General features: G+C 41.2%; 1 protein-coding gene across 1 annotated transcript in view; it reads left to right on the top strand.

The window, feature by feature from the left end:
- The window catches only part of SH3D19 (SH3 domain containing 19), a gene marked incomplete at its 3' end in the record, with an annotated part of 81,680 nt that overhangs the window by 29,120 nt on the left and 36,927 nt on the right, over window positions 1–15,633 (top strand). Inside the window, exon 3 of the mRNA XM_081999716.1 lies at window positions 11,188–11,228. Coding sequence (XP_081855842.1) covers window positions 11,188–11,228 — 41 coding nt within the window. The remainder of the gene's footprint in view (window positions 1–11,187; window positions 11,229–15,633) is intronic.

Below are 15,633 nucleotides of genomic sequence, written 5' to 3'. Positions count from 1 at the left end.
AGAATAACTGAAGTAACTGGAAAAAATGACAAAGCTTTCAGACAGGCGACTTCCTTCCATCCTGATAGACAACTAAGGGTGTAAAAATGGCCTTTGTTAAGGAGACCAAAAGTCCACCTATTCCAATATTTTAATTCTGTCTTTGCTTATGTGTGAAGTAGAAGCCTAAGGAAGAAGATAAGGAAAAAACAAGTGTGCATTGGAAAGTATCCGTACATTCTGTCAGCATGCAGATTTCTGTGGCTCGGGGCCTCTGAGAGGTGATGCTTTGTATTTAATAGTCCTCAATGGCTTTTCTTTAAATTTTTTTCAATTCACATACACTTTTAGCACCCACAGAGTTTTGTGGCAAGCAGTGCCACAGCTTAACCTCACGTTGCATGCTGAAAAGTCTCTTTGACTCTTTAGAATTTGGTGTCTGCCAGTTTTATATAATGCTTTCTATGTCCCGTAGTATGAGACTGAGCTGTCGTTCCCTATAGCTGTGCTGCTTCTTTAAGAAAGTTAAAATGCTGTTGTTCTGGGTTTAAATAGATTGTCTCAAGGAAAAGGTCGCTATTACTTATGGAGAACGAGAGGCATGTTAGCAAGGGGAGAGGAGGGTAAGGTTGCTGGCTGACGTGAGGAGGACAGGAACAATTTACTGCCTTTGGAGTTAAGGGCATTGCTGAGAGTGAAGGTTAGAGAAATTACCTGTTATATTATGTGAATCCAGAGCTGCACTGGAGATTATTTTTTTTATTTTAAAAATATGCTTTTATAAGCCTGTCTTTGTAAATATTTGGGATCAAGGGTCAGAGGTCAGAGATGAAGTGGTGGTTACGAGAGAAGGGTAACTCCACTGATCTGTGGTTTTTCAGTCCTTCCAGTCACAGGAGTAAGCTGAACCCGATACTTTGTGGCTCTTCATTTCCTCTGCCTAATTTACCTGGTGGCATGTGGTGCATTGATTGAAGTGTATGGAGAAGCATGGGAAAGAGTTCTGTGTTTGGGGGATTCTTACAGGCTAGGGAGGGGCATTGATTTCTGTGGCTGTGAAATGTTTTCGCAAGGTATTTCTTATGACTGTTGTTCCAGAAAGGTCCGGTTTAATCTGTTCTACAAGGTACTTGTTTCTGAAGCTAAATTTAGTTGAGTGGGGAGAGGTGATGATAGTGATTATTTCTTCCAAGCTATAACCGTCTATTAAAGGCTGCAGTATTTACTGATTTGCCATATAATTTGAAATCCGTGATGTTGTAAGACAGCCAGGGTATATGATTGAGGATGGAGGAAGTTCCTCTTGTCTTGTAGTATGTTTGCATGGTGACTTGCTCAAAGATGAGATCTGTTTCACTGGAGCAGTATCCCCAGAGGTTAAAGTCCTTCTCTTGGTTGTTGAGGTAGGTGTTTGAGTGCTTTTACAGCAAACTCGGTACTGTGCCTGCCTCTCAGGATTTTGCAGTGTGTTTGGAATAGATACAGGTTTTGTAGGTGTAAGTGTGATTTTAAAAAACTGTTTGGCTCTGATAATTGATGCTTCTGTTTCACCCTTGGAAAAGAATATGAGTATCCCAAAACTTATCTGTTTTTTCCCCAACTTGGACTAACAAAGATATTACCTTTACCTATATGCTATACCTTACCTACATCCTTGTAAAATCAGAGTTGACAAGACGTGATCTTTGATGCATATCTTTTCGGAATGGTTGACCTTCATCTCAAAGTTGCTGGTTCTTTGTGAATGAATAAAAAGGACTGCAGTTTAGGGTCATATTTAAACTTGGAGGTAAACATTGTGGACCTACAGATGTATGAATGTATAGTTTGTTGCTATGTAGTGCAAGTTTCTGAGGAATCATTTTTGTGTATTTTGTAACCAAAACCTCTGTCAATATTTGTGGTATAGAAGAAAAGGAAGCATTTCAGTATTTTTAGAGGAAGGGCAAGGGAAGAGTGTGTAGGTAAACATGCCATTTCTCTGACTGAGCTGCATGCAAGGCACTTCCTGGAAAGACAGGTCTGGTGAAGGGTGTGGTTATGAGATTTTATTTTACAATTTCTGTGCACTGTGCATTCTGTAAGGGCCACTGTTACAAGTTCATGGACCTCATGTACTGTAGGGTGTAACTGGGTGAGTCAACAGTCCATTGGAACAAGATGTCATCATGCATGAAGATGGTTTTACTTTTGTGAGGCTTTAACATGGGAGGGTTGAAAATGAGTGTTTCTGCTGCTTGTTAAATGATTTATTTTATTTATGAATAGAAATGGCCAGTTTGTAGCCAGTATGTCTCTATACGGATGACCTTGTAATATTTTTACACACATTTTTTGGCTGCTAGTTCACATTTACAGTGTAAAAGGGTTTTTGTTAAGTGCTGAGTTAAGACTTCGCTATATTTGATGCACATGTATTAATACATCTATTTTATAGATTGTCCCTTCACAACAAATGTCTTTATAATTAAAACAATGAGTAAATTCCTTTTGTTTCCTCACTCAGCTAAAGCTTAAACTCCAGCACATTTCCTGCTGCTTATTTGACTCGGATGGCCTACAAAGAAGTTGAATTAGGCTAAAGGAGCATGGAAATCCTACAGGATGGGACTTGTCAAAGAGCTCAGCGTTGGCCTTTGTTGTACTTTGAAATTCTCAAAGGTGCTCAGCTGATTTTTTTGGCACTGAGGTCACACCAGCATCGAACACTTCTCCTAATCCCACTTACATGCCTTAGGTTGAACTTTACATTCTGGATGCTTCTCAAACAGCTGACTTTTATATAACAGAGATGGAATTGTGTGCTGTTAATCTCTGACTAGGCAGGATCCGGATAGTATCTTGATTGCTGAGTGTAGAAGCTCTTTGGTACTGTCCCTTGGAAGTGAGACTCAATTATCCATCTGCCAAGGCCTCAAGATTCCCCAGGAACTCCTTCCTCATACATACACTAGTTTCCTCCTCAAAGGATGCACAATAGTTGAAGCAAATGGGCCTATATTTTACAGATTATTTTTACACTGGAAACAGATCTAGGGAAAGTAAGAAACACCTATACCTTGATCCCTCGGTTTGATTACTGTTCTGAAGTCTTTGAGCTCTGTATGCTTGCAAGCACCTGAGCATTCTCCTCCAGATTCCTCACCTCCAGCTCATTCATTCTGTGGGTCCTGCTGGGTTCTTGCTCTTGCAGTCAACACCCTTTAGTTCCTTCTTATTACTCTCTGGAGCCATGCTCTGTTGTGTTTCTATTCCTAAGCTTCTCAGCCTGTACGTTTTCAAAAGGCCAGATGAAATACACCCATCTTTTCACTACTTTGGGTGATTTCCCCCCCATCACCTATTCTTTTCTCTTTGCTGATCTGCAGGTAACTGGTTTAGTACGGATTTAAGATACTCACTTATAATGCAAAGTGTTACCTGTTTTGTTAGTAATCGTTATTAATGCTTCTAGTCGTATGAGGACATTCACATACCACTTTCCCCCTTTACAAGACTTTAAAGATAACCTTAACGCTAGACTTACATGTTCTATGAAGTACACAGACTATTTGAAGAAAATCTAATATCCATACTTTATAATAGTTAAAGCCCTGTGAAGATATCTTGAATCCTGTGGATCCAGATCTACAGGTTTTCTTTATGCCTTTGTCCTGCTCATCCTTCATGATTAAACCAGGTTTTATTCATCTGTGATGTCAATTACAAAGGTTCTGGAGCTCATTCAGCCACCAGATTGTATTTGATGTACAGAGATGTATGAAGCAAGCAGAATGTCCTGACAAGAGCTAGAGGGGGCTTTGATTTACTGATTTTTCAGTAATACTTTTCTGTATTGCAGTAGCAAATAATTGAAACAAAGAACCATTCTTCAGAAACAAGCTTTGTTTCGTATTAACTATAGAAGTAGGGCACTGTCATCTTTCCCCATTTGCAAATGCAGAAACTCTGTAGACTTCATGGTAAAGAATTTCCATCAGAAGAAGCTGCAGTTTACAGCTAAATTTTTTATCTGAAAGAGCTGGTTCTTCCCTTCAGTTTTTTAACCCTTACTTTTGTGTCTGAATGTAGTGCTGGCTGGGCCCAAATATCCTGCCACTATCACTATGACAATTCAGTGATACTTGCATTTACTTTTGCAGTGCTGCATTGCTATTATGCTGTTACGAAAATTATAGGTGCTTTCTACTACTAAAAATATTTACTGCCAAGGTTAAATTGTCATTAAAGCATAAATACTATTTATTAATTTTAATCAAAACATACCATCAGGGTTATCACAACACTGAGTAAAAACATGTTGATAGATGGCATAGAGGGGACTCAGCTGTTACAGGAGGGCCAAACTTTCAATAAGCAGGGCCCTTCGTTCTTTTAACGTATGTTTTATTGGGAGCTGAAATCAGTAAATATACAATGGAGACTGAGAATAACTTGAATCATGCTCTGAGGAACCCTTTCTGGAATGGGCGAGTTCATACAGTCATCTTCAGGGGCAAGGTGCCATTCAGCTCAGGCTGTCTGAAAGAAAATGCTAGGGGAAATCTATCTAGCATGTCTGTAGCTCTGGATCAGGAAAGAGTTAATTCAGGGTACACATGAGCTGAGTGACTCAGATTCACAAAAAATTTGGGAGGTGTTTCAGCTTTGAGATCTAAGCTGGACGTTACCAAGTGTGGAAGCTGTTGCAACCTCGTGACTTCTAGTTCGCTGTGAGAATCGGAGTGTGAAATGTTATCGTCTACCTCCATGATCTGCTTTGGCTTCCTGCCTGTGTTCTGCCTTAAAATTGAAGGTTCGGTTGCTGAAATATGATCCCCAAGTATGACAGTGACAAGCACATGTATATGTAATAAGTGGTTGAAGAAACAGCTAGAGAGCAATTCCTGAAAGTATTTCCCTATGCTGATCAACGTGAGCTGTTTTAATTAGCCGAGCAGCTGGATTTTAGCTGCTTCTTAACTGCATCCTCACTTGTCGAGACAGTGGGAAGTTGCAGTTGTGGCATTCATCAAGTGATGCAGAATTAGACATCCTCAGCATATAGTGATGAGGATTGAATTGTCACCAGACTTAATTACTGGTTCAGAATTACTTGCTCTTCGGGCTGGACCCAAGAGAGAAGTAAAGTTGTACCGGGATGAGTCGGGTTTCCTAGATGACCAGATCTGTACTATTGAGCATGTGATTTCTTAGGTGACTGGATTTTTATCAGCCTTCTATACCCACAGGATATAGAAGACAATACCCCATGATTTAGCAGAGGACGTGAGAGTGCATCTTCGTTTTACAGAGTGACCACTGTAGTGCCAGGCTGCTGCCAGCTGCTGTATTCTGGTGATTGTCTGATCTCCCAGTGAGCCAATCTGGATGATCCTCGCTAACAGGAGGGGGAAAAAAAAAGGGGGGGGGGGGGGAGAAAAAGAGAGTGGGACAACTGATACTGAGGGGTGAGAAGAACGGCTGACCTGAGGTATAACCAGCATTTGGTGATTTGCTGTCGGATTAGCTGAAGAGCCACGGACTTAAGGTTTGTTTTTGTGAGTAGTAGACTGAGTTGCTTACCCCAAGGACTGCTTGTCCGCTTGTCCTTCCCAGCTGTCCGCTCCCACCGCTGCTGCAGTGTCAGCCTGGTGCTCCTGTGGTTCCGCAGCCATCTGGAGCGGTCGGCCTGTCTGGCTGAAAACTAATCAGGATGTTTGGGATGGGATTGTTTGTTGTTAGGAGAATCACGTGGCTGATCCAGCAGATTTGTGACCACGTCAGCACCAACACAAGAGAGCTGCTGGAAATGGTGAGCATAGGGAAGGTGGGACTACTTGCTGCCCAGTCTCCACTACTCTTAACACTCATGGGGAAACTGCAGCTGGAGTCCCTGTGTCATGTAATCTAATTTACACCTATCGGTTGGAGGACTGGGAGTCAGTGGAGGCATTGAAGAGGCTGATCACTGTGGATAAATTTTTAGTGTAGATTCACTTAATCCACAGGATTAATACAGTTCTGTCTGCTGCATCCACATCATGAAGATGGGATAGCTGTGACTCTTCTGTCCTAACTTTGGGAACTTTTTGGTCGAACTAATAGGTCTGTCTTTGGCTCACTATCAGGGTGATGGTAAATCTGATCTTTTGCACCACCCTTAATTTAACTAGAAAATTACTAACATCTTTCTGTGACTCAGTCTGCAGTGGAATCATTTAGGTGGCATTTTAAACATTTTGTGTTTGGAATAATGTCTTCTAATAAGTTTTTTTCAATGTTATACTGTAGTACACTGGCTGCTATAAAGATGGCATGATTTCTAAAGTAACTGAGAGGGATATATGATGCCCTTTATTAAACTAGTGTTTTGCCTTACAATAATTTCAACATTAGCTATTTAAAAATTCTTGGCTCACATTCCAAGAAGTCACAAGACATTAAAAAAATAGCAACATTTTAACTTTTTTTACTCTCTGTGTGTAATACAGGGACATTAACCACAATTAAAAAACTTTTACACAGGTGTGTGAACCCTACGGACTGATACTTTAAGAAAAGCTTTGTATAACATGATATGAAGGATAAATTTTGTGGCTTTGCAGCAGATGCTTCAGTATATTCATTTTTTAGAACAAGTGATCATTGTTTTTCATTCTTCCCTCCACCCACCCCCCGCCAGGCTTTTGTGTATGTCTGGAGTGGTGTATGAAAGAAGCGCAGTCAGTTTTCCTGTAGGATATTCATTGTTATGTCAGTTTAGATAAAGAAACCAAAGGTCTGGTTCTGATAAAGGGAGCAGGCGTTGTGGAGGATTGCTCAATTCCTGCTGAGAATCCCATGCAAGCCTATAGGAGACTGGTGGAAGTGGATGAAGGAGAGATGCTGAGACAGGACCATACCCTGGGGTGTCTTTTGTGTCCCAAGCAGTACTAGAACCCATAGGTCAGAAGGCTGTAGATGGCTGGAGGAGACCCCCCTAAATGGCTACGGGTATGCTCACAGGCAGGCGGGAGCCATCACACGCCAGTGCTGCCTGTGCTCTCCAGAGGCAGGTGAAGCCCAGCACTCCTCTGCCTCTCTGCGCTCAGCAGCAGCGCTGGCTGCTGGTGGGAACGCGTCCATGAGGTGCCTTCGGCTGGCCTGGGCTGGGCTGGAGCCACTGCTGCTCCTGAAACAGCTAAAACACGTGTGGGTGAAAAGGTAGCCTAGAACCTCCTGGCCTCTTTGCTCGGGTAACTTGTGACTTGAATGCTGTCCTGCTGCGGGCACATGCAAATCCCTGCCGGCTCGCTCGGCGGTGCCTGTGTGATTGGAGCTTTATTCCGCTTGAGCAGCCCCTGCCCTCCGCCGCTGTGTGGTGAGCGTTCAGGTGAGCGATGCTCGCGCAGCCCCTGTGTTGGGTCAGGAGTCGCCCCGCAGGAGCGGGCCTTTCAGTAATACTGTAGCTACGCTGAAGTTGCGTTTGAAGAGAGACACTGCTCAGCGCGAGTAGAGGTGTTGGAGCAGAGCCCCTGACGAGGCAGAGACCATGGCTTATACACGGTTAAGTGCACGTACTCTGTTAAAGGGTAAAAGCGCTTTGCCCAGTCTAGTTTGTGGCAATTTTATTTCCCCAACACACAGGCCCAAAGGACGCTTTTGAAGTGTTTTCCTCAAGTGTTTATATTTAGAAAACCTGCCCTTGAAGCCCAGAATGAAGCCTGCCAGGAAGAGTGAGTAGGTGTTTAACGTCTTCAAACACGCTACTCCAGGTTTTTTATCTTTCAGAAATGGTGACCCACGGGACCCTTTTCTTATTATTGCTGACTTAAAGTTCCCAACTGCTTTCAGCAATAGCAGGTACAGCAGCTTACAGATCCCCTCTGAACCTATTGAGTGGGTTGGTTTGGGTGTGCAGAGGGCCTGGCAGAGGTGGGTTAGTTCCCCCTTTTGAGGGGTTGGCAGGTGAAGCTCAACAAAGCTGCTGCCTTAGCTGGAAATGAAACAGAGTTTGTGCTTTAATTTAACAGTGAGCGAGGCCAAGGATAAATGTGTAAATGTCAGAGGAGTTGCTCTGGTTGTCCACTCCTGCATGCTAAATCGCGTGGGGGACGGATGGATGGATGGGTTTGCGTCTCTACTTATTCCATATTAGGTACGGCTGGGGTGGCATTGGAGCTGATGTTTGTCAGAGTCTTTAATGCTCTGAAACTTCCTGCTGGCTGCACTGTTTCATTCCAGCAGTATGAGTTTGGACTTTGCTTATGTACACTGCAGGGGGACAGAGGAGCTGCTGTCCCGCAGCCCCAGGGGCTGGTGATGGTCACGCTGACACCGCGGGTGTTCTGGTATGACTGTCAGGGGAGTCACGCTGGGACCAGGATTGGTGGTCCCACCTGGATTAAACTTCTTCCCTCTTCATTTTTCCTTGACATGTGCATTTGTGGGGATTTTGTGTGTGCTCTGGTTCATTGCTGTGCCTTACGGACAGGAGGAGGAGGTGGGAAAGAAGCAGGGACTCCATACAGTAGAGTAATTGCAGCAGCTCCTACCTCATCAAATAGGAGAATTAAATTCGATTGGGTTATGTTAATTATTGGAATGGCTTGAGAGAAAATGTGTCATTAACTGTGGAGCATAGGAAGGTATTAGTAACCTTATCACTTCTCTCTGCAAGACAGGACAAGAGACCAGAAATTGCTGCCTATGGGACAGGGAGGGGTTAGCTCAGCATAAGGTATGGGCAAAATCACAATCTGCCCCAGAAACTCAATCTTATTTAAATTACTGGCATTCAGTGTGTAACAATGTTATGAAATTTGCAGTTCCTTTACAGGGCTTCATGGGGAAAAAAAAAGAAAAAAAAATTTCTACATCCACTCCCATTTCCATGTTTTTAAAGGGTTTAAATAATTGTAAGCTAAATGTGACTCAGGCTCTCCTGGGGGTAGGAAATGTAGTGCTTTGCCAAAAGGTTGTTGATGGGTGACCTGTTAAGGGAAAGTGGAAAAGAAAAACTATCTGCTAACAGCTTGTTTTGCCCGTGAACTCATAAATTTTCTAACAGAACTGTGTTATCCTGGGTTCTAAATGACACAGATAGTTGCATACTTGAACTGCCTTGCTTTTGATATATCCATACTTCAACTTCACCAGATTGGTTTCATAGAAGATTTTGTTTCTTTGTTCTTTGCACTTTGATTTAAAAATCTTTTCTATACCCTTTTGGTCCTCATGTTGCATGGAAAATTTGAACTTTTGCCTACATGACTCCTGTGATTTCTAGCCAAAAATACCTGCTCATGTCTTAAAGTGCTCATGAGATTCTGAGCCAAATTGCAATGGGTCAGAGCACTCTTGCCAGTGGAAGAACGAACTTAACTTGTTCCTTTTGGTTCTTACTGATACTTGAGTATGCATACTTTACAGATTTCCTAATTTCCTGCTATAAAACTTAAATAAATCTTGAATTCTGATATAGAAAGTTTTTGCTACTCCAAAAGTTTTCAGATTCATGTTACCAGACTTCAGTTTCCTTCCTGTCTGATACTAAATACGATTAAAATAAAACCCTAAAGATTGTAGTTATTAACAGCAATGAAAGCAGAAGAATAAAGCTTCCAAAATTAACCTCCAAAAGAAAGAGACTTAAGGTACAAGGAAGAGAAAAAGGAGTCCGGGCTAGACGTGTAAGGAACATACAGTTGAAAGCGTTTCTTAAAGATAAAGGATGTATTATCTTTAAGGGTGTTTTGAAGGAAAATCAGAATCCTTTTCTGCTGAGAATGCACAGTGCAGTATGACTGGTAGAAATGTTTGCTAGCACAGCTTTGCTAGCTGTGTGGATAGGGGCCAAGCCACATTTGAACTGTTTCTGAAACCAGACAAATAGACATTGTTTATCCTAGACTAGCCAAACTATTTCAGAAAACAGTTCAGTCAGAGCAACATTCATTTCTAGACTTAATTAGTTTCCAGAAGGACTGTAGAGGGGGGACATTTTTTCACCCACGTCCTTTTTGACCGTCTCTTTCCTCTCTCCTCCATATCCCCCTATTCTTCATCCCACTGGAGCAACTGCAGCGGCTGGTGTGCGGCACTGGTCTGGGGCAGGGTGGGAGCAGCGTTAAAGTTTTGGACTTGATCATCTTGAAAGTCCTTTCCAACCTTAATGATTCTATGAACGTGCTCATGTCCTCCCCTGACTAACATCCCTGCTCTTAACGCTGCTGCTGAAGGCTGTGGTAGAAGGTTTCCGGAAAAGACCTGATTGGTATACCTTTCTGGTGTAATTAAGATATCGTATTAATTTAAACCAGATGTAGTCTGTTTGCAACCTTAAGAAGACTGTTCAGCGCTTCCAGAGGCTTCTCACCAACAAGGAGTCTTTACCTGTTGTGTTTTGAAAAATAAGAAAAAAGAGCAAAAGTCCTTTTCCGAAGTAGTTGTGTTGGGTTTTGCTTTTTTTTAATCTCCTCTGTAGCTTTGCACAAATGGCATGTTATTAGTACCATCTTCCTCAAGTTAGCAACACTTTCTGAAAATGATAATCCCAAATTAGTTTCAATTTTTACCTGCAAAAATAGTAAGGGCTGCTATATCTGTTAAATAAGACCTTCAGAAGAGAGGCGTCTGAAACCTTAGTCTTGCCAAGAAAACAAATGAGTTGGCAAAAGGAAACATTTTTCTGTCCTTGTGTATCAACAAATGTTTGGTCATGTTGTCTTCCTGTCTAACCCCACCCACCAAGTTATTACTGAAAAATGCAATGTCAACTGAAAGGGAAGATAAGTTGTTAAGTAATTGTTAAAAATATTTAGCAAAGTGGTTGTAGGTTTTCACTCGGGCTGTGTAAGTTTTATTTATTTACAAGAATGTCAAGTCATTAACTGCTTATAATCTGAAACTATGTATACCCACATGGGCTCTTGTCCAAGTTTTCCTGTCAAATGAAACAGAATGTGAACTCCAGCACAGAATCGAGAGGGGGAAATGGTTTTAAAAATTGGTTTTCTATCTTTGCAGGGTCTTGCAGCTAAGCTGTAACCTGGTTTTCATTAGAAGGGGTTGGGTATGGTTGTATACTCCAGGAGCTTTGGACAAGTTTCTGTAAGATAACAACCTAGGGGAAAAATGCACTTGGCTAACCCTTAACAATATATGGGGAATTTCTGCATGATGTTACTTAGTTGTTTTTTCTTTGAGACATTAAGCACATTGTAATATTTTTTTCTCTTCATTAAGCCAAGGACCCTTGTCATCCATAAGAGCAGCAATCAAGAGATGTAAGTCTACTTTTCCTATTTTTTCAGAATCATAATATTGTAAGATGGCTACATCTTTTTTTTTAGTAACTGGTTAGCTTTATATGTGAAAACAAAGTGGCTGGCAGGCTTTTGGAGGGCTGTAATTTTGTTTTTACTTTTTTTTTTTTTCGCCCCTTCACTTTAGACCATCTTTTTGCTTTGCTGACAGGCTGTTCCTTCTTGCCGGTTACTAACATTTTCTTATTTATGCACTAATGCATTTGTCCACAGATGTGATCCATCTCTGAAGAACTTGGGTTGCACATGCCCAATTTTGAGTTCACTTGACGAAGTAGAAGATTTGTTCTATTTTAGTAGAAGTTTGCAGCAACTGCTTATTGGCTATATGGGGGACAGGATTACACTTATGCACTGGGCTTATTTTGGGAACCAAAAAATTGTTTGTAAATCTTGAATGAAAGTCCAAACTCTTCTTCCCTGATTTCTTTGTTTTACTCCTCTTTTCCTTTCCCTGCTCATGGTATTTCCAGGCAGAAAATTTCTTTGGCTGCATCTTCCAAAGTATTTTCTGCTGCTTCTTTCTTCTGCTTTTCATTTTTATTTCTTTTCTGTCCATGTTTTCAGTTTAATATTAATGAAACAACCCTCAGGATTCTGCTATGGGGAAAAATAAATTAGTGTATGTACTACTGATTTGTTTCTTCGGGACCTATTAGTCAGGGGCTCATTAGTATGGATTAGGTTGGAGATAGTCAAAGCTGAAAGCTTTATTCAGAGCAAGTCTACATGATGCTGTAGTTAAAATGCAGCACTTTAGCTGTGCTGTTGCTGCCATAGATAGGAAACTGGAAAACAGAGAGCACCAGATGACAGAGGGCCTTTTGTGGTGGAGTCAGAAATTGATTCAGACTGCCTAGGCCCCAGTCTCTCATCTAACTGAGAAACCATCTAAAAGATCATTAAGCAATTAATATCTATGTTTTTGAAAATATAGTAGCAAGCAATACTTGATTTTGAGGCACAATCAAGAAAAAAAAAATGTGGTCAAGAAGCCCTGGCTCATGTGTTTTAACACTATACTTAATAATATTAATATGTAAATAACTATGATGAAATCTAAGTACCATGTGAATTATTCAGATTATAAGCTATAAAAAAAAGCATTATATGAAACCATATTTCTTTGTATGCCAGTAACCAGACCTGTGGATGGACCTAAATTAATAAATGGACCCCGAATAATTGCTAAGCCTCCTTGCCATTAATCTGGAAAAAGTATGGTATTCTCTGGAAAAGTGTATTTCCCTAACAGAGTTAGAAATCTATCTTTATTTCTTAATCACAGCTCTGTGGGCTGTTTATGTCCAATTTTCAAGAAACACAATAGGTATGTGCAAGGTTTCAATTTTCCAACCTGTGGACAATGATTTATGTGACTTTGTATCGGTAAGTCTCTCCCTGTCTTGTGGCCAAAGACGAAGAGGGTTCATCTTCCTTTCAGCCAGCCTGACTACAACTCTGGATAGAAAGACGGTGTCATTTTGTTTCAGTTGTCTGACAGCTCAATACAACTCGGGAAGGTGAGCCCAGTATGCTTGAAGAAGGCAAGCATGTGAACATGAGATATGCTTGGGAGTAATTTTTTAATCTGAACTCTTCAGAAGTTACCCCTGGGTTTTTAATGGTGGTCTCAGACCAGGACACAACACTAAATCCAGCTCCCACTGAAATCAGTGAAACTATTTCCATTGACGCCAGAGACCGCAACATGCACAAGAATTCCAAAGAAAGTAAAAGGAGGCAAGCCAAGTGCTGCAGTAGTGAGACAAAGGGGAACGATGTTTTCCCTGGATTCTCCACTCTTCCAGAACGGGGTGGCGTTAAGGAGCAGGGCTACAGAAGCAAGTCTGCTGCCCTAAAATGTTGGAAGAACCTGTAAGCTTGTTCCATTCTCATTCTGTCCTAAGCAAATACGTGTCTGAATGAAGGATGTGTAACAGCTTGTATGCACTCTGAGGCTGTGGCTTCCCATTTGGCAGTTTTGCAGCCATTTTTGGCTGTGGATTTTGTTTGTTTTTCATTTTTGTTTTGCTTGGGGCTTCCTAAGTTCTTTTGGCTCCCACTTTTTCCCAACCAGATCAGTTCCGTGACCTCATTCTCTTCCCATCTGCACAAACATTTGGGCTGGCATAATGCAGTGAACAGTGCAGAGGCAGGAACATACAGCCCAAGGAAAGGTGTGGGAAGGAGTGAAGTGCCTTCATGAATCATTATTGTCAAATTTGCGTGAAACTACAGGCTTGCTCTGAGGGTGTAGTTATGCAGATTTTATTCAGCAGCAATGCCAGCCTCTATGGTTCCCAGAAATTTGGTCAGCTGTAAAGAGGGTATTTGACCTCACTGGGGATGGAAAGAGGGATCTTTGTCACCCCTCTCAGTGATTTTTGGTCGCTGTTCCCTCATGGAAGTTGCACAAAGAAGAACTGGAGCTGGGAAGCAGACACAGTAAACAGAGACTGCTGTTTGGGGTGGCATGTTCTTTCCCCTGTGCTGCTGGTAGTCTGAGCCCAAGGTGAGAAGGTTCAGGGAGATAAAAAGGACAAAAACTGTACAGAAAGTTCTTATTTTTTATTTAAGACTCTGAACTCACTGTGGGGTCATATGAGTGCTAATGTTCGTTCAAGAGCAGACAAAAGGCCGTGTTTGGAAGGGGAACTGGGCATCACCATCTCTTTTAGCTACACTTGAGCATTAAATCAGCCCAGCTCTAATGTCAGACAACCTAACATTTCCTTGAGGTGCTTGGAAACAGAAATAGGAGAAAAGGAGCAAGACTTCCCCCTTGTGCCAAGAAATAGTTCACAAGAAAAGCTTCAACTTTTTTACTTCAGAGATGCATGAAAATTTACAATTAGTTTGAACCTCCACTTTTACAGAAATAGTCTTATCAGATCTTGAGTGAAATTAGACTCTTTTTTCCTGGTTTTTGCATTAGGATTACCTGATCCTTTTAGCATTCCCTGAAGAAGGGCCCCCGTAACCATGTAACACCTTTCATTTTGCAGAGACCTCGGATGTGGCCTCTTGCGTGTGACCACTCTGTCAGCTCTTCTGGTGTATTACTTTGTAGGTAAGGGAGGGAGTGTTTGCCCAGTCTTGAGGCACTCCTTGAGATACTGTAATGAATAAACTTTATTCCTAGGCAGCTGTCCACTGAGAAGAATAATTTCTCAGTCTACATATTTCATAGGACTGATGGTAGAAATGTCTAGCCCAGTGTTAGAAAAGCATTGAAAGAAGCTGTGTTTTTAAATATTACCACATGTTGTTGTAGAAAGTAATCTGATTACTTTAAAACCTGTTAATAATACTTAACATGAATTAACTGAATTAGTTAATCAGCAAGATTGTCTTTACTCACAGCTGCTAGAAGGGACAATAGATAAAAAACATCAGAAAAATTTGGAGCTTGTTTTCTGACAAGGCTTGGGCTACTTGAGGCTATGCAAAATGAAACTTGCTTTTAAAACACTCTGCAATGACAAAACTGTTCAGTATTTCATACAGATTTGCTAACGGAAAGTTAGGAATATTATTATGCCATGTCTATATTGTGGAAGCGCTCAGTGCTCACAGTGGGATGGTATCTCTGAGCAGATCCCTGAATGAACTCCATAGTTGCCTCTATATTGCCTTCAAAGATTGCCTGAAAGACTGTAAATTCTAGCCCAGCTCTCTTCCAAAGACTGGTAACTGCATGTCAGACTTCTGTTGCCACCAGCTTGTCTGTAGCATCACAATTTATGGGTTTGTGGTATAATGGTGGTTGTACTTATACAGGCATCTTGACCTCATAGCTTAAAATGCCTCCTTGCCCCATTATCTGTAGGTGTTTCAAATACAAATGACATATTAAGGGCACTCAAAAAGTAGGACCCAGAGAAGAAACAGTAGAGGAAAAACATTTGAAACATAAGTATGCAGCACAAACTGAGTACCGTTTACCACTGCACATTCAAAAATAATTAGATAAAGCCCACTAAATAGTGCTTGTAAGAAATATGTATAAAAAAATCTATCTGTAAGTCACTGATCTGTCCTCTATTTACAGTATTGCCATTAATCCTTTACTTGCTTAAATTCTACAATACTAGGTTAAACGCATTTAGATGCCTCATTGACACAAACGGAAAAAAATAGTGACAATGTTACGGGTTGTTTTGACATGTTTTTTTTTCCCCTGAGACCAATAAAGTTATAAGACAAAAAGGTGTGGCTTTTATGCACTTTCTTTCCCACCCTTTCTTTAACTGCTTTGCTTACCTTTTACTTAAATACCACTAAGCATATGCTCCTGGAAATGCCAACAATTATCACTCTGAACATTTCTTAGAGTGGAAGTTGAGAAGCCAAATATCTTCAG

The sequence above is a fragment of the Phaethon aethereus genome, assembly GCF_964289735.1.
Source record: "Phaethon aethereus genome assembly, chromosome: 4".
Classification (NCBI taxonomy): domain Eukaryota; kingdom Metazoa; phylum Chordata; class Aves; order Phaethontiformes; family Phaethontidae; genus Phaethon; species Phaethon aethereus.
Note: the sequence above shows the minus strand (reverse complement) of the source record. Positions and strands in the feature narration are given on the sequence as shown.